The sequence below is a fragment of the Mesoplodon bidens genome, assembly GCF_964165515.1.
Source record: "Mesoplodon bidens genome assembly, chromosome: 19".
NCBI lineage: Eukaryota > Metazoa > Chordata > Mammalia > Artiodactyla > Ziphiidae > Mesoplodon > Mesoplodon bidens.
In genome coordinates, this window is record NC_138179.1 from 50020113 (window position 1) to 50041022 (window position 20910).

Consider the following 20910-nt stretch of genomic DNA (forward strand, 5'->3'; position numbering starts at 1 on the left):
GTAGCTTGCCTTCCCTTTCCTGCAGGCGTCAGGAGGCTTTGTGGGGTGTGGGCTGGGCTTGGGGCTCCCTGCTGGCGTGGTGTTTGCCCAGTTGCCCTGGCAACCACAGGGCAGTGGTGGAGAGTGACATTCAGTGACCAGAGGACAGTATACAGGGATCAAGAGGTCGAGACCCATCTTTCCCATAAGCCCATTGGAATCTTTTGCCACTTCCTGGGGCCCCTTGGTCCATGCGGGCCTGGACGCAAGGTCTTGGGACCCAGCAGGTCCCCTCCACCCCTTTCCCCTTTCCCTGCGGGTTCTCCCTGGGACTGGAGTTCTGAGATCTCTGCCTTGGCTCCAGCCAGCCCCCCCTGCCATTACCCTTCTTCCTGTCTGATTCCCTTTCCTTTCCTGTCTCCTCCTCCCACCTCCTCCCTGCGCCTGCCCGCCCATTCTCTCTCTCTTTCCCCCCTCCCCCCAGGCACAGCTGCTGTTTGGCTCACTCTATATATAGCGGCATTTTCAGGGTAATTACAATAAAACTGTTGAAAGGAGATAATCCAGCAAAGGAAGCGAGTCTGACTCCCAGCCCCCTCCTGTCCCTGGTTTGGTGCAGCCCTGCACCCCCCCTTTTCCTGCGGCCTCCTGCTCCCACCCCACCCCGTATTCCCATAGCCTCTCCTGCCCGCCCCATCTGCCCTAGCTGAGTGTGGGGCAGAGAAAAGGGGAACGGATAGGGATGCCCAGAGGGTCTCCACAGGCCTCTCGTGGGCTTAGCGAGGTCCCTGGCTGCTAGCCACATTAGTTCTAGAACTAACGGCTGTGCCTCCGTTTCTCCTGTAGTATATAGACCTCTTGGCAGGGATTGTGTGGTGTTGAGAGGTGGGGGAGGAGGCACAGGAAGGACGGTGGTTAAAAGTATAGGATTTGGGCTTCCCTGGTGGCGCAGTGGTTGAGAGTCCGCCTGCCGATGCAGGGGACACGGGTTCGTGCCCCGGTCCGGGAAGATCCCACATGCCGCGGAGCGGCTGGGCCCGTGAGCCATGGCCGCTGAGCCTGTGCGTCCGGAGCCTGTGCTCCACAATGGGAGAGGCCACAACAGTGAGAGGCCCGCGTACCGCAAAAAAAAAAAAAAAAAAAAAAAAAAAGTATAGGATTTGGAATCACATCTTGGTTCATTGATCACCTGGCTGTATGTCTTTGGTCGTGTTACTTACACCTCTCTAAACCTCAGTTTCCTTATCACTAAAGTGATTCACATAAAATGCCCAGGGGCCTTAACTATCAATGACGATATTCTTTGTTGAACACTCGTGATCTTCCAGGTACCCTGCTTTGCTTATGCATGTTTTCTTTCTTTTTTCTTTTTAAAATAAATTTATTTATTTAATTTTGGCTGCGTTGGGTCTTCGTTGCTGCACGCGAGCTTTCTCTCTAGTTGCGGTGAGCAGGGGCTACTCTTCATTGCGGTGCGGTGGCTTCTCTTGTTGCGGAGCACAGGCTCTAGGCACGCGGGCTTCAGTAGTTGTGGTGCACGGGCTTAGTTGCTCTGCAGCATGTGGGATTTTCCCGGACCAGGGCTCGAACCCGTGTGCCCTGCATCGGCAGGTGGATTCTTAACCACTGCGCCACCAGGGAAGCCCTGCACGTTTTCGTAGTGAAATTCATGGCTTCGATCTCATTTAATTAAGGCAGAAGGTTGTATCCATAGAGCAGAGGGATTTGAGTCCCCCCTCCCCCATTCTCTTTGGGTCTAGTAGTCCTGCCTGGTAGCTTTCTGGGCCCCAGGCATGGCAGCCAGGGCCCGGTGGGGTCTGGGGTGGCCCACTGACCCCTTCCTGTCTCTTCTCCCTGCAGTGGAGGTGAAGCCGGTGCTGCCAGGGGCCATGCCCAGCTCCATGGGGGGCGGGGGAGGAGGCAGCCCCAGCCCCGTGGAGCTGCGGGGTGCGCTGGCAGGCCCCGTGGACCCCGCGCTGCGGGAGCAGCAGCTACAACAGGAGCTCCTGGCGCTCAAGCAGCAGCAGCAGCTGCAGAAGCAGCTCCTGTTCGCTGAGTTCCAGAAACAGCATGACCACCTGACCCGGCAGCATGAGGTCCAGCTGCAGAAGCACCTCAAGGTGAGCGAGGGAGGGCGCGGGGGTGGGGGGCCACCCAGACCTCTGACCCCCGCCCGGACCCGGCTCACCCAGCCTGCTCCCCCTGCGCCCCTGCAGCAGCAGCAGGAGATGCTGGCAGCCAAGAGGCAGCAGGAGCTGGAGCAGCAGCGGCAGCGGGAGCAGCAACGGCAGGAGGAGCTGGAGAAGCAGCGGCTGGAGCAGCAGCTGCTCATCCTGCGAAACAAGGAGAAGAGCAAAGAGAGTAAGGCCTGGGGCCGCCCGGGGCCAGCTGGGACTCCTGCCCCGCCCCACGCCTCCCAGCTGTGGGGACCTGGCCCCAGGCTCCCGGTCAGCTGTGCCCTGTCCCGCAGGTGCCATCGCCAGCACTGAGGTGAAGCTGAGGCTCCAGGAATTCCTCCTGTCGAAGTCAAAGGAGCCCACACCAGGCGGCCTCAACCATTCCCTCCCACAGCATCCCAAATGCTGGTAATGGCCCCTGGCAGGCATGGGTTGCAGAGGTGTCCTGCTCAGGGGCTGCTTGGCTGCAGGATGGCAAGGGGCTCCTGGCCTGAAGCCATATAGGGGCCCTGTAATCTCTCCTAGGAGACGAGACTCCCACCCCTGTTTGTCTCCTCGCTGCCCTCCCCAGGATCCATTTCCTATCCCCATGTGCAGTGGATGTTTCATAGATGTAGATTGCTTGGTGGCCGGTCCAGCTGGCTGGGTGATAACCTACATCTGTTTCCATCCCCTCCCTCCACCCTGCAGGGGAGCCCACCATGCTTCTTTGGACCAGAGTTCCCCTCCCCAGAGCGGCCCCCCTGGGACGCCTCCCTCCTACAAACTGCCTTTGCTTGGGCCCTACGACAGCCGCGATGACTTCCCCCTCCGCAAGACAGGTGAGTGAGTACAACCTGGCCTCCCAGGATATGGGGGGGTGGGGGGGGGCAGAGGTGGGAATGTGGAGGGGCCAGGCTAGGCTGCAGGTGTGTCCGTTTGTGTGCGTGTGTCTGAGCCCTGGCTGCCTTCTCCCCAGCCTCCGAACCCAACTTAAAAGTACGTTCGAGGCTAAAGCAGAAGGTGGCCGAGCGGAGAAGCAGTCCCCTCCTGCGTCGCAAGGACGGGACTGTCATTAGCACCTTTAAGAAGAGAGCTGTTGAGATCACAGGTGCCGGGCCTGGAGGTAAGGGCTCCTCTCCTGTCCCTGTTCTGAGGGCCGGGGAGTGGGGGATGGCTCCGAGCAGGCCCAGGTGACAGCCACTTCTCCCGTAGCGGCAGCCGTGTGTAACAGCGCGCCAGGCTCCGGCCCCAGCTCTCCTAACAGCTCCCACAGCACCATCGCCGAGAATGGCTTTACTGGCTCAGTCCCCAACATCCCCACCGAGGTACAGGCCTGCCAAGGGAATGGGCGGGTGGGCCAGAGCTGCTTTCTGTCCCGTCCGGTCTGTCTGGCTGAGAGTGCCCAGCAGGGACCCCTCTGCCTGCGTGGACAGGCTAGAGGGACCTATTGCCCCGAAGTGGGATCTGTCCCACGGGCCTCTGAATGGCTCTTATCTCTCAGTCCCCCCAAGGCGGGGCTTGGTGCAGGAAGCGGGGCGCCATTCAGAGCCCTCAGCCTTGGCCCCAGGTGGCCCCCCTTTGCCTGCTCTCATGCTTGTCTCTCCCAACTGCTCCCCAGATGCTCCCCCAGCACCGGGCCCTCCCTCTGGACAGCTCCCCCAACCAGTTCAGCCTCTACACGTCTCCCTCTCTGCCCAACATCTCCCTAGGGCTGCAGGCCACGGTCACGGTCACCAACTCGCACCTCACCGTAAGTACGGGGCACATACCCTGTCCTCCCTCTGGTGTTGAGGTCTTCGGTCCTGGATGCCCCCGGCTGGGGCTGTTGTCCTCCCAGGGTCCTGATGGAGATCAGATGGCCCTCCTGCAGAGCTGGGGGTGGGCAGAGGGTAGGTGAGGGATGCTGGTCCAAAGTCGGCAGGACTGGGGCCAGTATAAACCCCTCCCTCATCTCCATCTCCTCTCCCCAGGCCTCCCCGAAGCTTTCGACGCAGCAGGAGGCCGAGAGGCAGGCCCTCCAGTCCCTGCGGCAGGGTGGTGCGCTGACGGGCAAGTTCATGAGCACATCCTCTATCCCCGGCTGCCTGCTGGGCGTGGCACTGGAGGGCGACACCAGCCCCCACGGGCACGCCTCCCTGCTGCAGCACGTGCTGCTGCTGGAGCAGGCCCGGCAGCAGAGTACCCTCATCGCTGGTGAGTGGGCGCAGCTGTCCGAGGAGGGGGTGTCAGGCCCCCCCCCATTCTGAGGGCTCAAGGAAGGACCAACTGCCAGGGAGAAGTAGCCAGGGATACTCACCAGCCCTGTCACAGCTCCCCTCCGTGGCATCATTGATTTCTTCCATATTCTACAGACGTTATTGAGTACCTACAGCCGGCCAGGCACTGTTCCCGAAATCTGCCGTCGTAATGGAGCTCACATTCCAGAGCTGTGCTGTCCAGCAGAAATATAATACGAGCCGTATGTGTACTTTAAAGTGTTCTCGTGGCCACGTTAAAAAATGTGAAAAGGAACAGGTGAAATTAGTTTTAATAACATATACTTAACTCAGTATATCTAGGATACTATCATTTGAACATAAAATGAATATAAAGAGTTAGCAATGAAATATTATTTATTTATTTATTAAAAAAAATAAATTTATTTATTTATTTATTTTTAATTTTGGCTGCGTTGGGTCTTCGTTGCCGCGTGCAGGCTTTCTTTAGTTGCAGCGAGTGGGGGCTCCTCTTGTGGCGGAGCACAGGCACTAGGCACGCGGGCTTTAGTTGTGGCACGTCGGCTCAGTAGCTGTGGCTCGTGGGCTGCAGAGCGCAGGCTCCATAGCTATGGCGCCCGGGCTTAGCTGCTCTGCAGCATGTGGGACCTTCCCGGACCAGGGCTCGAACCCGTGTCCCCTGCATTGGCAGGCGGATTCTTAACCACTGCGCCACCAGGGAAGTCCAGCAGTGGAATATTTTACTTTGTTTCATAGCGTCTTTGAAATCTGGTGCGTATTTCACACTTAGAGCACATCTCAGTTGAGACAGGCCATGTTTCAAGTGCTCAGTGGTCACGTGTGGCTGGCAGCCATGGGACTGGACAGTACGGCTTTGGACAGTCAGCCCATAAGTAGCTGGTGGCATCAGAAGAGGGTCTGCTTAAAAGACACGTGATCCTGGCCTCCAGGCTTCCCAGCCGGGGGTGGGATCCTCCACGTCCATGATCAGGGAGGCCTTGCAGTTGGGGACAACTAGTCATTGTTCATGCACACGGAGGGCCCGAGACTATACGTGCTCGTAAGTGAATCCAGGAAGTTTTGCTGGAGGTGGTGGCTCTGAGCTGCGAGACTGTTCAGTTGTGGGGAGGAGGAGGAATGGGGCTCAGGTTTGGGGGCAGGGTGCTCCAGGCCCCTCGCAGGTTTTTCCTGAGTATGGAGGCGGCGCTGTTCCAGAAGGGGGAGAGTCTCGGGGTGGGAGTGGGAGCCTGGCGCCCCGACAGTGATGGTTACTTCCCTCTCCCCACTACCTCCACAGTGCCGCTCCACGGGCAGTCCCCGCTGGTGACGGGTGAGCGCGTGGCCACCAGCATGCGGACGGTGGGCAAGCTCCCGCGGCACCGGCCCCTGAGCCGCACTCAGTCCTCGCCGCTGCCCCAGAGCCCCCAGGCCCTGCAGCAGCTGGTCATGCAGCAGCAGCACCAGCAGTTCCTAGAGAAGCAGAAGCAGCAGCAGCTGCAGCTGGGCAAGGTGAGCCGGGAGAAGCAAACATCCAGGGCCGTGCTGGGGTCAGGACACAGAGGGTGCCGGGCTGGCAGGGGGCTGGCAGGGGGCTGACACCCAGGCCGCTCCCCAGGCTGCATCAGAGGAGCCGCCTTGCCTTTTTCTAATTCACATCAAAGGTCTGTACGGGCTGGGCCGCTGCCTGCCGGGGAGAGAGGAGGGAAGGATAGGACCTCCTGGGCCACAGGCTGCACAGCTGCGCCCCCTCCCAGCTGCTGTGCCTCCTTGCTCTGTTCCTAGATCCTCACCAAGACTGGGGAGCTGCCACGGCAGCCCACCACCCACCCCGAGGAGACAGAGGAGGAGCTGACAGAGCAGCAGGAGGCCTTCCTGGGGGAGGGAGCCCTGGCCATACCCCGGGAAGGCTCCACGGAGAGTGAGAGCACACAGGAAGACCTGGAGGAGGAGGAAGAGGAGGAGGAGGAGGAGGAGGAGGAAGAGGAGGAGGAGGAGGAGGAGGAGGAGGAGGAGGAGGACTGCATCCAGGTCAAGGATGAGGAGGGCGAGAGTGGTGCTGAGGAGGGGCCCGACTTGGAGGAGTCCAGTGCTGGTTACAAAAAGGTGTCCCCTCCGCCCCGGCCCTTGATCACCACCCCTGTGTCCTCCCTCCTATCTTTCCACCTTGGCCCTTCCCTCTCCCCAGTCTGCGGTTTCCAGGCTGTGCAGGAACAACTTTTTAAGAGTGAAAGGGGAGCAGGAAAGAGACAAGGGGCTGTGGAAGGGAGGGAGCTGCTTCTGTCAGTCTCGGAGCTGTCTGTGCCCCGTCTGCCAGCCCCTCCCTGCGTCTGGGACTGCCCCCGCCTGTCTGCTGCAGTGTGTGTGTGTGTGTGTGTGTGTGTGTGTGTGTGTGTGTGTGTGTGTGTGTGTGTGTGTGTGTGTGTGTGTGTGTGTGTGTGTGTGTGTGTGTGTGTGTGCGCGCTCGCGAGCGTGCACGTGCACGTGGTCTGTGTATATCTGCATTTCTGCCTGCGTAGGGCCGGTTGTGCGTCGGTCTCTGCGTGCGTGTGTACACACACGCCCCCGCTGTTACTACAGTCTGCCCTGGTGCCTAGCACACACTCCATTCATTGCGGACACAGCTGAGCCCTCCGGGCCTGACTCATCCCACCCCCTCTCACACCCCCCCGTCCCTCCCAGCCTCTTACCTCAATGCTACTCCGGTAGCATGACTCATCACGTTCCCCACCCACCCCCCATCTCTCTCCATCCTCGGAGATGGAGATGAAGATGGCTAAGGCTGGAGTGTCTCCTGTCCCTGGGGGGAGGAGGTGATACAGAAGAGAAGGACTGGATTCAGGCCCTCCCCCTGGGAGGCCACCTGTCCTCTCTTCCATTTCAGACTAAGCCTCACCCAGGCTCTCTCCCACTCTCCTCCTTCCCAGGTGTTTGCAGATGCCCAGCAGCTGCAGCCGCTGCAGGTGTACCAGGCGCCCCTCAGCCTGGCCACTGTGCCTCATCAGGCCCTGGGCCGCACCCAGTCCTCACCTGCTGCCCCTGGGGGCATGAAGAGCCCCCCGGACCAGCCCACCAAGCACCTCTTCACCACAGGTGAGCCCCGCGCCCGCACGAGCTGTCCTCACATCGTGTGCCAGGGGGCCTGTGCATGGCATCCAGCCTTGGGCATCGTGAAGAGATAAGATACAGCCCCTGCCCTGGAGAGATGGCCAGGGCCCCTCAGAGCGTCCCGAAGGGAGGGAAAACAGGCCTTGGCTCCCTCCCTCTGCACCACAGCCACCTGTGGTAGTGGTGGCAGCCTCTGCCTCAGTGGGAGGGTGGTGAGTGTCCCTACCCGCTGGGGCAGCGTCTTCTTTCAGGGGCCCACCCCACCACTGCTGAGGGACCACCAGTTTGCGCCCTCGCCACACAAGCCCTGGAGGCCTAGGTGGAGGGAGCCCACTGCCTCAGTTTGGTCCTGCTGTTCTAGCTCCCTCTCTGCCCTGTGAGGTTAAATGTGAGGCCTCAGTCCATTCCAGAAGGCTCTTCCATGTGAAACTGCCCTGTGCTGGGCTCTGAGGGGGCACAGATGCTTGAGGACGGTGTTGGGGCGTAGAGGGGCAGCACACAGGGGCTGTGACGGTGGCGGGGGAAGGAGGATGTGCCATGAGGTCAGAACCGACGGGGGTGTCAAGGGCGGCCTGCTGGAGGCTTGAGGAGCAGGGAGGCTTTTGACAGGCGGTGATGGGGGAAAGGGATTTCATGAAAAGAAGAGGGGCAGGTGTGTGGGAGGGCCGCTGGGGTGCCTGTGAGGAGGTGCTGGGACCAGGGTGGGCTGGGGAAAAGCTCAGTGAGCTCTGCTGAGGATGGCGGGGGCCAGGCTGTCACACGGCCCAGAGCAGTGCTGGCTGACAGGTGTGTCTCTGGCCCAGGTGTGGTCTACGACACGTTCATGCTGAAGCACCAGTGCATGTGTGGCAACACACACGTGCACCCTGAGCACGCTGGCCGGATCCAGAGCATCTGGTCTCGGCTGCAGGAGACAGGCCTGCTCAGCAAGTGTGAGGTAAGGGAGCCCCTCCTTCCAGCCTCCACCTCAAACCCAGCGAAAGCCTTTGTGTTTCCCCTGTCGGGGAAGCCTCTGTCTGGGTCTCTTCCTCATTCTCTCTTCAACGCCTGACTTCAGGGCCAGGCCCCCCAGGCACCTCCCAGTTCCATCCCTTGTAGCCTGGTTCCCCCATGGTCCGCAGCTGAATGGGGGAGGGTCCTGGACTGGGGTCCCTGGGGGACCGGGGCATACTTTCTCAACAACCTTTGGATCTCCCGAGGCTAGAAAGTGGCTCCGTGTGCCCCAGGCTGTGGGGCAGAGAGAGGGGCTGGGCCTTGGGGGAGCTGGGCCTGCGGTGCCGTCCCTCTCACCGGCCTCTCTTCCTGCTCTCCCCTGGCAGCGGATCCGGGGTCGCAAAGCCACGCTGGACGAGATCCAGACGGTGCACTCCGAATACCACACCCTGCTCTATGGGACCAGCCCCCTCAACCGACAGAAGCTGGACAGCAAGAAGCTGCTCGGTGAGCTGGCCGGCCGATGGGGGCGGCGTGGGCCAGGCCAGGCCTTCTGCCCTGTGGGACGGGGGCTGTCAGGAAGACCACCACTGGGGTAGGCAGGTGGGTTCCCGTGGGCGCAGTTGCTACATTGCACGCCTCCAGAGGGCGCCATTCACACAGACTACAACGTGCTGGTGGGATGTGTGCAGGAGGATGGGAGGTGACAGGTCAGGCCCGGTGATGGGCTTTGCCCTTCTCCCTAACCTGTCAGGCCCCTTTTTCTCCCTGCCATTTGCCCCAGAGGTAGGATGCCCCCCCCACCAGGACGGGGGACAGACATCTCCCAGCTGGCATGGGCTGCAGAGGCCTGTCGTGTGCTGGGGCCTGGCCGCCTTTTTCTGTGATTGAGTTTACTGCCCTCTGCACACCCCAACCCGCGGCTTTGGCGGTTGAGGCAACTTCCAGAGTAACTCTGTTCCTCTTCCCTGCAGGCCCCATCAGCCAGAAGATGTACGCCATGCTGCCTTGTGGGGGCATCGGGGTGAGTAGGGCACCTGCCAGTGGGGATGGGTGGGTGGTGCTCCCAGCTCCAGCCCCTCCCTTCCTGCCCACCACAGCTGCACCCCCATTCTCGCCCTCCCCCTGCAGGGGGCACGCTGAAGCCTGCTCTCCTGCCCCCGCAGGTGGACAGTGACACCGTGTGGAATGAGATGCACTCCTCCAGTGCCGTGCGCATGGCGGTGGGCTGCCTGGTGGAGCTGGCTTTCAAGGTGGCGACGGGGGAGCTCAAGGTGAGTGTGTGGGGGGCCTTGGTTCTGTTGCCTCAGGAGCGGGGGATGGGGGCAGCCGTGGCCTTCCTGTCGGTAAGACACCATCCTCTGTAATCTCAGCTCTCAGGTGTAGGTGTGGGGAGGAGGTGCCAGCTCCAGGCCAGCTGGGGGGTGAGGGGTAAAGAGGGAATGACCAAGGGGCACTAACGTCTGTGCTGTCATGGGTCTCATGTGGCCCTCGGCTGGCGTTCCTAAAGGTTGTGGGATTGACGCTTATGACTTATGTTCTCGTCCTGGCTTATGCTTCTCTCCTGTGTCCACCCACTTCGTGGCCACCTTGCCCGCCTGTCTGCCTCTTGTTTCTGTCCCTCCGTCTGTACCTCTCCAGAATGGTTTTGCCATCATCCGGCCCCCAGGACACCACGCGGAGGAATCCACAGCCATGTGAGTGCCACCGCAGCCCTGCCCCAGACCCACTGCCCTCACACCGTCTCCCTCTCAGCAGAGCTGATGCGCGTGTATCTGTGAGCAAACGCCCACTAAGGCTGACGACCTGCCCTCTTCTCCGCTCGCCCCCCAGGGGATTCTGCTTCTTCAACTCTGTAGCCATCACCACCAAACTCCTGCAGCAGAAGCTGAATGTGGGCAAGGTTCTCATCGTGGACTGGGTAGGCAGTGGGCTGGTGGGACCAGGGTCAGCCTTCAGGAAGCCTCCACCCCAGCCCCACGCCCTCTTCCTCAGGTGCCCGTGCTGGGGCTGTTAGCGCAGCCTTCACAGTCCCATGGGGCCCCCCTCCTCACTAGTGGAGACTCAAAGTGCTTTTAGCCCCTGGTCCACCTTGGCCCCCAGCCCGCAGCCTTGAGCAGCCGAGGAGATTTTCCACCTTGAGTGGTAGAGACAGCTCCTGCCGTTGCTGGAGTCCCTCTTGACGGGGGGCTGACCGTGTGCCAGACACATGGTGCTGCTTCGTGGCCGCCTTGCTACCTAAGTAGTAGGGTGTCCATTTCGATAAACAGAGACACTGGGCTGTTGGGGGACTTACCCAACCAAAGTTACTTAGCTTGGGATGTTGGTACTGGGTTTCAGATCAGGCCTGTGGGCCCCGGCATTTCTGCTCCTGCTGCCACGCTGTGCTTCTCCGCCCCTGCCTCTCACGACAGAGGGAAAGGCCCCCACCGCTCCCTGTGGGGAGCAGGCCTCGGCAAGGAGGGATCTAATCTCTTCGAGGGATCTAATCTCTTGCCCCTGTCGCAGGGCTTGCCCCAGCTTGGGCTTCAAAGTTCATGATGTTGGGTTCTTCTTCAGAATGCATCTGTTTGCTTCCAATTCCTGACTAGCCGCACTGTTTCCCTCCACACTGCTGAGCAGAGTGGGCTCGCAGGGAGATCCACCACGTTCGTTCCCTGGCTTTGTGTCTCCTCTGTGCAGTGCCATGTCCCGGCCCGCAGACCCTGGTTAGAAAAGCGTGGGGTGATTCCGTGGCGAACAGAACACAGATGCCCTGTAGCGAGTGGTGGGCTGCACCCCCAGAGTCCACCACAGGGTCGGGGTGGGCCAAGCAGAATTCTGACCTTTGGGTCAGACCCTGGGCCTTTTCCCTGACGCTCCCACCCCTTCCCACTAGGACATTCACCACGGCAACGGCACCCAGCAAGCGTTCTACAACGACCCCTCCGTGCTGTACATCTCCCTGCATCGCTATGACAATGGGAACTTCTTTCCGGGCTCTGGGGCTCCTGAAGAGGTACAGCTCCTGGGCTCAAACGTGGGGCCCTCGGGGAGATAGCAGAATGGGACCTGGCAGGGAGCCATGGAGGCCCGTGGTGGTGCTGGTACCTGGGGAGTCTGGGCTTCTAGTGGGAGGACCACGCCAGCCAACTGCCCCTCCATGCAGAACAGAGGTCAGTGGAGTGAGGGCTGGCGGCAGGGCTGAGGGCGGGGCAACGTCTGGGATCCCCAGGCAGTGAGAGTAACCCCTCCCCCACCGTGCTGCCAGGTTGGCGGAGGGCCGGGCGTGGGGTACAATGTGAACGTGGCATGGACGGGAGGTGTGGAGCCCCCCATCGGAGACGTGGAGTACCTAACGGCCTTCAGGTGGGGACTGAGAAGAGCCGAGGGAGGGGTGGGAACCGCCGGGCCCTGCCGTGGGAGGGGCAGAAGGCACTCAGTTCCGCGTGGGTGGAGGGGGTCGGCTCTGCGGGGGGCCGAGCCACCTGCCAGCGTCAGCTTGGGCCCTCCCTTTGCAGGACAGTGGTGATGCCCATTGCCCACGAGTTCTCACCTGACGTGGTCCTGGTCTCCGCCGGGTTTGATGCTGTTGAGGGACACCTGTCTCCGCTGGGTGGATACTCTGTCACCGCCAGATGTGAGCCTGTGGGGGCACCGAGGGAGGCTCTGGAGCAGTGAAGATGGGGTCAAGTGGGAGGTTGGGAGGAGGGTTGAAGGCAGGTCTAAGACTTGGAATCATCCTGGCAGCATCCTCCCACTCTCCCTCTGCCAACCCTGGCCTCGAGGGGCCAGCAGGTTGGGGGGAGTATCTCCTCCAGGAGTTGTAGGGATGGAGCTCGCTGGTCCCTCATGTTTCAGTGGTGGTTTTTCATGGTGCTCCTTAGGAGACGTGTAATTGGATCTTTTTAGCTTCTTATGTTTTGTCTTTTATGGAGCATTTAGTCCACTGACACTGAATTTTATTATGGATAATCTATTTGGGTTTAAATCCACCATCTTCTTTTGTGCTGTTTGTCCCATCTCTTGTTTCTTTTTCTCTCCGTTCTTACTTTTTCTTGAATTGAGTTTTTCCTTTAACCGTTTCCTCTTCCTCCCTTCACCCGTCCCTAAAGGTTTTGGCCACTTGACCAGGCAGCTGATGACGCTGGCAGGGGGCCGGGTGGTGCTGGCCCTCGAGGGAGGCCATGACTTGACCGCCATCTGTGATGCCTCTGAGGCCTGTGTCTCCGCTCTGCTCAGCGTGGAGGTGAGGGGTGCACAGCGGGACTGGGGGAGGTGGGCCAGTAGGCCAGGGGGTAAGGGGCCAGCGAGGGAGGGTCCCTTTCCCGGGTCAGGCGGCACCGAGGGCCCTTGGGGAGGTTTTCCTGATTCCTGAGGACAGGTGGTGGCCAGGGAAGGCTTTCTAAATAGAGGTTTCCCCAGAAGGGCTATGCTTGCCCCTGTCACGGGGCTGAACGGCGGGATGGTTCGAGGGGCAGCCACTCTAAGCCTTCTCTTCCTTCCCCTGCCAGCTGCAGCCCTTGGACGAGGCAGTCTTGCAACAAAAGCCCAACGTCAACGCAGTGGCCACGCTAGAGAAAGTCATCGAGATCCAGAGTGCGTGGGCACAGGCAGAGGGACTCAGGGCCCAGCTTGCCGAGGGGGCGGAGCTTGCGTGACGCCAGGGCCAGGGCTGGGGGTGTCCGTACGTTTGGGGGTTTCTGGCTCTCCCTGACCCCCAGCCCATCCCTCAACCACAGGCAAACACTGGAGCTGTGTGCAGAGGTTCGCTGCTGGTCTAGGCCGTTCCCTGCGGGAGGCCCAGGCCGGTGAGACAGAGGAGGCTGAGACTGTGAGCGCCATGGCCTTGCTGTCGGTGGGGGCCGAGCAGGCCCAGGCTGCTGCAGGCCGGGAGCACAGCCCCAGGTGAGGTGCCCCCCACCTCCCTGCCCTCGCCCAGACTGCTCCCCCCCATCCCGCATTGCTTCAGTGCCCTTCTCTGTGCTTGTGCCCACAGGCCGGCAGAGGAGCCCATGGAGCAGGAACCTGCCCTGTGACGCCCTGGCCCCCACCCCTCTGGGCTTCATCATTGTGATTTTGTTTATTTTTTCTATTAAAAAACAAAAAGTCACACATTCAACAACGTGTGCCGTGTGGGTCTCTCTCAGCCTCGCCCCTCCTGCTCCTCTAAGCTGCCTCAGGCCCCCCCTTCCCCCCCCCACCGCGGCCCATGTCTCAGCTCTAGAAGTTTGCGCCCTCTGTAGGGCGAGGGGTACCCTTTCCAGCCCTTCCCTCACGTTGTACCCCACACCCACTTCCTGAATTCTGTCTTTGTCGCCCTTGGAGCTTGGGCCAGCTCAAGGTGGGCCTGGGGCCCAGATAGCACCTTCCGGTTCTGGGGTCCCCCTGAGTGAGGAGGGAACAGTAAGTTTGGTGCCTTGGCTTCAGCGGACTTAGGGGGAAATGCCTTAATTTCACCCTCCTCCCCTCTCCAGCCCCAGGGGAGGATCCGGAGGGTCCCTCTACAGTCTAAAGATGTAGAGTGGAGGGGAGGTGGGCTCCCGCCCTGCGATTCTCACTCTTTTCCCCCAGTGTCCTCACCATCTCCACACAGACCCCTCTCTCCTCCTCCTCTCTCCTGGCCTCAGCGCCGAAGGGAAGCTTTGTGCTCTAGGATATGGGCCTGAGGTCTGCGGGCAGGGCTGTCTTGCTTTACCCTCCTCAGGGCCTATTTCCCCTTCTCAGGGGCTGGAGAGGGTGAAAGCGTGTGGGGAGGTTTGAAGCTGCACTCCTGGGTTCTGAGGGGCCAAGAGGAGGCACGGAGCCAGGCCTGCTCTCCATCTTCGGCCTCCCTGACCCTCTGCTGGCACAGCCTGGGGAGAGGGGAGAAGGTGGTCCCTGCAGGGGGGCTCCAGGCTGGTGAGAGCCCCCCTGCTGTTCAGGACCAGATTTCCCCAGCCATCCAGCATGCTACAGGCAGAAGGGTCAGTGGCCCACCTCTCTCCTGGGGCCTTTGGCTTTGAAGCCTGGGGATGGTGAGTGGGAGTTCTAGAAGGGCCAGGGCTAGAACCCAGGAGTCTGCCCTCAGCTGTAGCTTGCCTTCCTCCTGGGCTTCCTCTGTGGGCCACCAGCCCAAGGGAACTAAGACCAGGATGGGGCTGGGCACTGCCCTTTCTCTTTCCCAGAAGCCCTGCTAGCCTTCTTGTTTCCAGGGCTAGGAGCCCACAAGGCTTCTAGCGAATGCTCTCCAGCCTGTGGGAAACCAAAGATGGGAAGCAGCTCCTAGGGGGCTGAGTCTTCCTCCCTCCTTCTCCCCAACACCGCATAAACTTTCTTTCCTCCCGTCCCCAGGGCTCCACCAATCTGTTTACATATTTATTATCCTAATGCGGGCCTGAGCAGGGTTGAGGGAGCCAGGGGAGGGGCAGGAGTCCCGCCACCATTGGTTCATTGTGCGCTTGTGTCTTGTTAGTGTGTTCTAGATCCTCCTGGGGGATGGGGATGGGGCTGGGCCCAGTGTACCAGGCCTCCCCATGCTGAGCCCCAGCTCCGGGCCGCTTACCCTCCCTCTCCCCACGGCCGGTCTGGTTCTCATGTAAACCCACTCCTTGCTTTGTCTCCTTGGACATGGATTTCAGTTAAGTGTTTTGTAACCTGTTACACTGTGTGTCCTTGTGTAAATAAACTTGTTTCTGGCGCCAATGTCTCTGTTCTCTGGGCGCTCAAATGGAGTTGAGGGTCTCATTCCCCCTCCTGGCCAAAAAAAAACTACTCTTCTTTTCTCCAGCCCCTGGACTAGCCAATTTAGGGAACAAGAGGCTGGGGTGGGAGGGAGTGGGATCTCTGTCCTGTGGGTTAAGAACAAGGTTTCACTGAACGTAGCCACAGCATCTCCTGGAACCTCTGTGTGGCCTACGTGGTGATGGTGGGGAGGGGGCCCAGGGCTGAAGGTCTCCCTGTTCCTTCTGACTCTCAGTCTCTGGGGGCACAGGGTTGAAGCAGGTGCAGAACAGGTGGCCTGGCAAGGGTTCCACGTGCAGCCACACAGGCAAGTCCAGTGGAGATGTGCACAGAGTCAAGAGAGGAGTCCAGAGGTGTGGAAGGGCTTTATTGGGGCTGCTCTGAGCCCCTCACAGTGTTACAGGAACCCACTGGTCTCGCTGTTGCCTTTGCCCTTTGGGGACTTGGGAGGGAAGGCAGGAGGAGGACCAGCCTTCCTGGGAGAGAGAAGGCCCTTCTCTGGGGCTGAGACCAGGTGGTGGGAGAAGTAGAAAATTCACCATGAGCAGGGCCTGTTGGGGGCTGGAAGGGGGCGGGGCTGCCTCCGCGGAGTGTGGAGGTCACGGAGTGTGGGCTTTGTGTGAGGGAGAGTGGCTGTAGGAGGCACCTAGAGTTAGGAAGAGCGGATGGGTGGTGCTTCCTGGGCACTGAATGTGTGCACCAGCCAGGGTACGAGGGCCAGGACCAGGCATGGCCAGAGGGTGTGCTTGAGGAAATTGAAGATGTAGAAAAGGCTGATCTGAGGGGGGTAGCCCAGCCAGTCCAGGGGGCCCAGCAGCCCCATGGCCAACACAAGGCAGGCTAGCTTCTGGCCGTGTCCCAGGTATGCCCGCCGCACCTGGGCATAGCAGGGGGAGTGAAGGGCGATGCCCAGACCCAGGGCGGCCCCTGAGTCGCGGCTCAGAGAGGCAAAGGGCCGGCTGTCCAAGTGCACCCACTCAGGCCGTTCACACCACTTAGAGGCTAGGTTGATGGACCTGTGGGGAGCAAGAGTCTTTGCCAGGAGAGAGATTCCCCTGGGTCCTAGAGGGCTGATGGCTCTCCACCCCTTCGGGGCCTACCGCCATGTTCTGCCGTGACCCCAGAAGACTCGATGTTTGTGAACAGCTAATGTGTCCCGTTTTAGCTACAACCAACCAGAGACCCACCAGGCCAGGTATAGGTGAGGCAGGACAGACCCCAACTTGCCCAAGCGTCAAAGCAGGACTTACCAAGAAAGATCCAGGCCCAGCGTAAAGAGGCTCCAATAGATGAGGCTGGCACCCAGCAAGAGGGCCAGTGAGGTCAACCCGTAGAAGCTGAGCTCCCGCTCCGTGGGCACCCGGGGGGCCATCAGCCAGCCCAGAACGGCACCTGGGGAAGTGGGGTGACAGTACCTTCAAGGAGTTTGGGGATGTGACCCCCACCCCGAGCCGCAGGGTAGTTTGGCAGGAGAAGGGGGGCCTTGGGGTTGGCTGTACAATGGGAAGATCGTACACTGGTCCTCCCACTGCCAACGGCACCCTCTGGGTCCACCCTGTTGCCCCAGTTGCTCACCAGTTATTAGGCCAGCCAACACCTGGTGAGGGAAATGTGCTAAGAGGAAGACCCGCGACAAGCCGACCGCCAGCAGGAAGGTGCAATAAGCCAAGCTAGGTATCACCCTCACCCAGCGGCTAAAAGGAAGACAGGCAAATGGTTCAGGAGGTGTCCACGCACAGCTGGGCTTCCCTCAGCACCCAGGCACCTCACAGTTTGACCAAATGCCCCAGGGTCTGCAGGACTCCAGCTCCCAGGCTGCCCTGCTGCTGGGTCTTTTGGGTCCAGGGTACCATCACCTCTGCCCCCGTTGGTGGGCAATGCCAAGGTGTACCTGTGGGTCCGAGTGGCCACTTGGGAAGAGATGGCCGTCATTATGGGCCAAAGGGCTGCTCCTGTGATCATACAGTGTCCGGAAGGGCTGCCTGCCAGGGGATTCAGAAGCTTGTGGTGAGAGGACGCGGGTGGAACCCAGGTGCCCTTGGTGATTGCTCAACACAGCTGCCTCCCCGTGGCCGAGGGGAGAGCCTTCCTCCAGCACTGACCCTTAGCTGCCTCTGCCCTGAAGCCTTCTTCGTCCCCGCCTGAGGCCACTGCTCTCAGGCTTCTGCCTTGACCTCGGCTCTTGGCTTTCCTCTATACAAGGTGGACAGCTGGCACACTGGCACGGCTGCTCTTCTCCTATAATTCAGCATGGTCTTCCCTGGGTTTCTTTGTTCTCCGGCCCAGTAACTGAGAGGCTGGGCCTCTGATTAGGTTGCCCCAGCTAAAAAGTACTACCAAACGCTCACCGAACCCTAACCACATTGGGAGAGGGAAGTTTGAGGCTTCTCACCTGGACCAGTTTCACAAGAAGAGGGGAACTGGTGAACCTGGGCTGGAGCCTGGCTGTAGTACCCAGACTCATGGACCCACCAAAAGGGCCTGTCTCCAAACAGAAACCTAGAAGAGAACAGATGCAAGATGCCATTCCACGCACACACAGCCAGGGGAACGGGGGGGTGGTGGTGGTGGTGGTGAGGTAGGACACCTGGAGTACTCCGGAGGGCGTACAGGCTGGAGTCAGAAAGGGTGTCCAGTTCTGTGCCATTGCCTTGCCAGGGTTTTTTACCTTGGAACAGGAGAAGGCATGCTATTTGTTTTAAAGGGATAAGGAGGCAAGAGATTGTGGTGTGTGCATGTGTGTGCTCTGAGATGCTCCGAAGTCCCATTCTTAGCCCTCCCGCCGCAGGGCCAGCTCCGCTCTTGCCGTCTATAAAGAGCCCAGGACCTGCCCCTCGCCCTCCCTCCCCAGACCCTCACTGACCCTCCTGCTTCCCCTCTCTCCATTTCCCAAATTCCAGCCTGAGTTACTTAGGTAAGCCTCTCGTGTTTGAAAATGGGAGTGGGGAATGGACAAGGAGGCTGGGAGAGAATAAGGAAGACAAAAAAGTTCAAAATCCACTGGCTTAGCCAGGTGCTTCACTGGACCCTGGGAAACACACTGCAGAGGCTGCTGTGGCCAGAAAGAGAAAAGGTGGGAGAGCAGAAGAGATCCTGGCAGGAAGCCAAGTGCTGGGGAGGGAGGTGCGGAAGGGACTTGCCTCTCCCCGCCAAAAAGTGAGCCCGGATCACGCACCAGATGCTCAACACATACTCAGGAAATGAATAGGGGCTCTGCCATGTGGGGGGGTGTTAACAGTGTCTACCCAAGGGGGTGGTCTTAGGGGAACAGGACTAGAGAGGAAGGCTTATACAGACTCTGAGGAAGGAGGGCACAAAGCAAAGAGCAATTCAGTAGGAAGGAAGTGATCAGACAATTGCTTTCCGTTTACAGCAGGGATGACGCCCTGGCTGAGAAGAGTGGAAGGGAAGGTATTTTGTTTTTCAGCAAGTCATTCCAGCCCATCCATTCAAGTGTCTCCTATGAACCTCCCCTCCCTCCCCCAGCCTGGAAATCTGGCAACAGAGACAGTGGTGAGGGGTGAGGGGAGGTGCAGCTGCATGCCCAGCGGGAAGTATAGCTCCCTTCTGCACCCAAGAGAGAACAGGTGGCACAAAGAGATACACCCCAAGGGCCCCACCCACTTGCCTGGGGTTCCTGGCTTCTAAGTCTGTGTGCAGAGCCTACTAGTGAATGAAGGGGAAAAGGGAGAAGAGACAGTGTTCCCTGGAAGGCAATGCTTTAGCCCAGTGCTTTTTGAAATTTACTGTGCACACAAATCGCCTGGGGTCCTTGCTAAAATGCAGATTCTGATTCAGTAGCTCTGGCGTGGGGCCTGAGATTCTGCATTTCTAGCGAGTTTTCAAATGCCCCTTGTGCTGCTGGCCATGGTCTGGGGGACCACACCTTAATCTGCAAGACTTTTCTGTCCTTAGCCGCTAGTGTGAAGCCTGGCACAAAGCATGCTTCTTAAAAACTATGTCAAATAAACGAATGAATAAATAAATCAAAGAGTGAGTTGAGAAGCAGGACTTTCTGCTACTTAAGTCACCACGGATGCCTGTTAAAATACAGATTCCCAGCCCCTCCCCTGGAGTTTCAAAATCAGTCTGTCTGAAGTGGAATGGGGTATTTGCATTTTAAATATGCCCCCTTAGGTGATTTCTCTGATCAGGCCCGTTAAACACCAGTTTAATGATTAGGATGGGGACTCTGAGGTCCAAGATGCACAAAGATGCTCATAGGGGAAAAGTCAGTGGCCACGGGGTAGGGGTGGGAGGTCTTAAGGCCATGGGTTCACTGTCGGGGGGTTGGGGGGAAGCCAGGCCTTTGAGGCAGCTGACGAGAGAGATCAAGGACTGCACAGGGCTCAGGGCCTTTGGGGGTGGGGGACCAGGACGCCGGAGGGCTTCGCTGTCTCACCACTTGAAGACGAGGTTGAGCCACTCGGTGATGAGGCTGATCCAGAGCACCGCGATGCCCACCCGGCGAGAGGCGTAGTAGGCCACGGGAAAGTAGAACAGGAAGAGGCTCTTGGGGTCGCCCAGAAAGGTGACCCAGAGCCACACGTTCTCCAACCAGGGCAGCTGGTTCTGCAGCGCCTCCGCCATCGCGATGCCCGCGCCCAGCGTGGACTCCATGGCGACCCCGCGGCCGGCCCGGCCAGGGTTCGAGCTAAAGCGGAAGCCGAGGGGTCCAGGCGACCAGGAAGCAGCTCCTCACGGCCCTCCAAAGCCCACCCTTCGGATCCGAGGCCCCGCCCCCTGGCGGTGGCCGGGAAAGCCCCGCCTCCCTGCCCCGCCTCCGGCAGCCCCAGGCTCGCGCGAGCCAGGCCTCCTGCCGGTGCCGTTTCCTCCTCCTGCGCTCTTCCCGGGCCTCCCTCTCTACTGGGCAGCGCAGGGGACAAATCTTTTCGAAGGCGTTTCCGCAGAGCCCCACGTGGCTGCTATTGCCGGCACGTGGGCAGAGGGCGTAGAGGCGGCTCCAGCTGCTGTTCCGGGTCATGGGACAGACTAACCTGAGGGTCGGCGGTGCGTCCAGGATCCCTCCTTTACTTCTGTGCAGATGGATATGTAATATCCCGGGCCAGGATTCCTTCCAGACCCGACCTTTCTCCTCCAGTACCGCTACCCTCCAAAAATATTTCGAGATCTCTTGGAGAGAAGGCTAGGGACAACCCCTGCTCCGGGGAGCCAGGCATCCCTGGTCGGCGCTGAAGCGGGCCCCTACGTTTGCACACACAGCTGGCTAATCGGTACACGCCTTCCTCCGCCAGCCCAAGACTCTCCTGCTTGAATTCCTCTGCTGTTGATTTGGAGGCTGACAGATCAGCCTCTTGATTTTGAGGGGTCATCCCTAACGGCTTGAGAGTTGTTACGCATAGCACAGTCTAAATCACCCTCCCTCCCAGTTCTGTGCTCGCCTTGCCCCTCTCCTTTCGTCATCTTGTCATGTTGCCTTGCAGAACCCCGCTGGGCAGATAAACCATGAGATAGTAGCTGGGTTGGTAAAGGAAGAGGAGAGGCGACAAAAATTGGAATAATCCTTTGGAGGAACACACAAAATAGAAATCTCAGCTATTCTAGGTGAGGTCTTGCCTAGAGGCAGAGGTGAGGTGGGAGGAGACTGGTGATGTCGTTCCCTCCTACCTCAAGCAACTTTGTCCTTGGAGAGTTTTTGAGGGGCGAAAATGAGAATGTAAATTTGGGTTCTTCTTGCAAAGAGATTAATTTCACTAATTAAAAAGGTGTGGGGAAAGGAAGCTAGATACAAATCTCATTTTGCTCCCTTGCTAAATGTTTTTCAGTTGCCCCTAGGAAAAAGCCTAAATTTTCTT

At 59.5% G+C, this 20910-nt stretch overlaps 2 protein-coding genes across 7 annotated transcripts in view; one reads left to right on the forward strand and one right to left on the reverse strand.

Annotated features, from left to right (window-relative positions):
- The window catches only part of HDAC5 (histone deacetylase 5), a 35330-nt gene extending 21834 nt beyond the window's left edge, over positions 1-13496 (forward strand). For 3 of the 5 annotated variants that reach the window (XM_081220152.1, XM_081220153.1, XM_081220151.1), the window contains 23 exons: positions 1840-2340; positions 2450-2564; positions 2847-2977; positions 3115-3261; positions 3351-3463; positions 3757-3888; positions 4109-4331; positions 5652-5863; positions 6137-6457; positions 7279-7444; positions 8263-8396; positions 8779-8899; positions 9367-9416; positions 9559-9666; positions 10034-10089; positions 10226-10313; positions 11271-11390; positions 11643-11740; positions 11893-12011; positions 12487-12620; positions 12886-12970; positions 13114-13279; positions 13371-13496. In XM_081220152.1, coding sequence (XP_081076278.1) covers positions 1840-2340; positions 2450-2564; positions 2847-2977; positions 3115-3261; positions 3351-3463; positions 3757-3888; positions 4109-4331; positions 5652-5863; positions 6137-6457; positions 7279-7444; positions 8263-8396; positions 8779-8899; positions 9367-9416; positions 9559-9666; positions 10034-10089; positions 10226-10313; positions 11271-11390; positions 11643-11740; positions 11893-12011; positions 12487-12620; positions 12886-12970; positions 13114-13279; positions 13371-13410 — 3380 coding nt within the window. In that variant the 3' untranslated portion in view covers positions 13411-13496. The remainder of the gene's footprint in view (positions 1-1839; positions 2341-2449; positions 2565-2846; positions 2978-3114; positions 3262-3350; positions 3464-3756; positions 3889-4108; positions 4332-5651; positions 5864-6136; positions 6458-7278; positions 7445-8262; positions 8397-8778; positions 8900-9366; positions 9417-9558; positions 9667-10033; positions 10090-10225; positions 10314-11270; positions 11391-11642; positions 11741-11892; positions 12012-12486; positions 12621-12885; positions 12971-13113; positions 13280-13370) is intronic. The other 2 variants (XM_081220155.1, XM_081220154.1) reach the window with 1 other exon arrangement.
- A 1944-nt stretch (positions 13497-15440) lies between these two features.
- On the reverse strand, positions 15441-19810 carry G6PC3 (glucose-6-phosphatase catalytic subunit 3). 2 transcript variants are annotated; one of them, XM_081219213.1, is made up of 6 exons: positions 19497-19808; positions 17487-17593; positions 16986-17076; positions 16670-16788; positions 16345-16486; positions 15441-16110 (listed from the first exon to the last, which is right to left on the reverse strand). In XM_081219213.1, the coding sequence occupies exons 1-6, from the start codon at positions 19712-19714 to the stop codon at positions 15747-15749; spliced, it is 1041 nt and encodes a 346-aa protein (XP_081075339.1). In that variant the 5' UTR covers positions 19715-19808; the 3' UTR covers positions 15441-15746. The 2 variants fall into 2 exon arrangements, with proteins under 2 accessions (XP_081075339.1, XP_081075340.1); XM_081219214.1 differs by lacking the exon at positions 16670-16788 and having other exon boundaries at positions 15950-16110; positions 19497-19810.
- Between the last annotated feature and the right edge of the window lie 1100 nt (positions 19811-20910).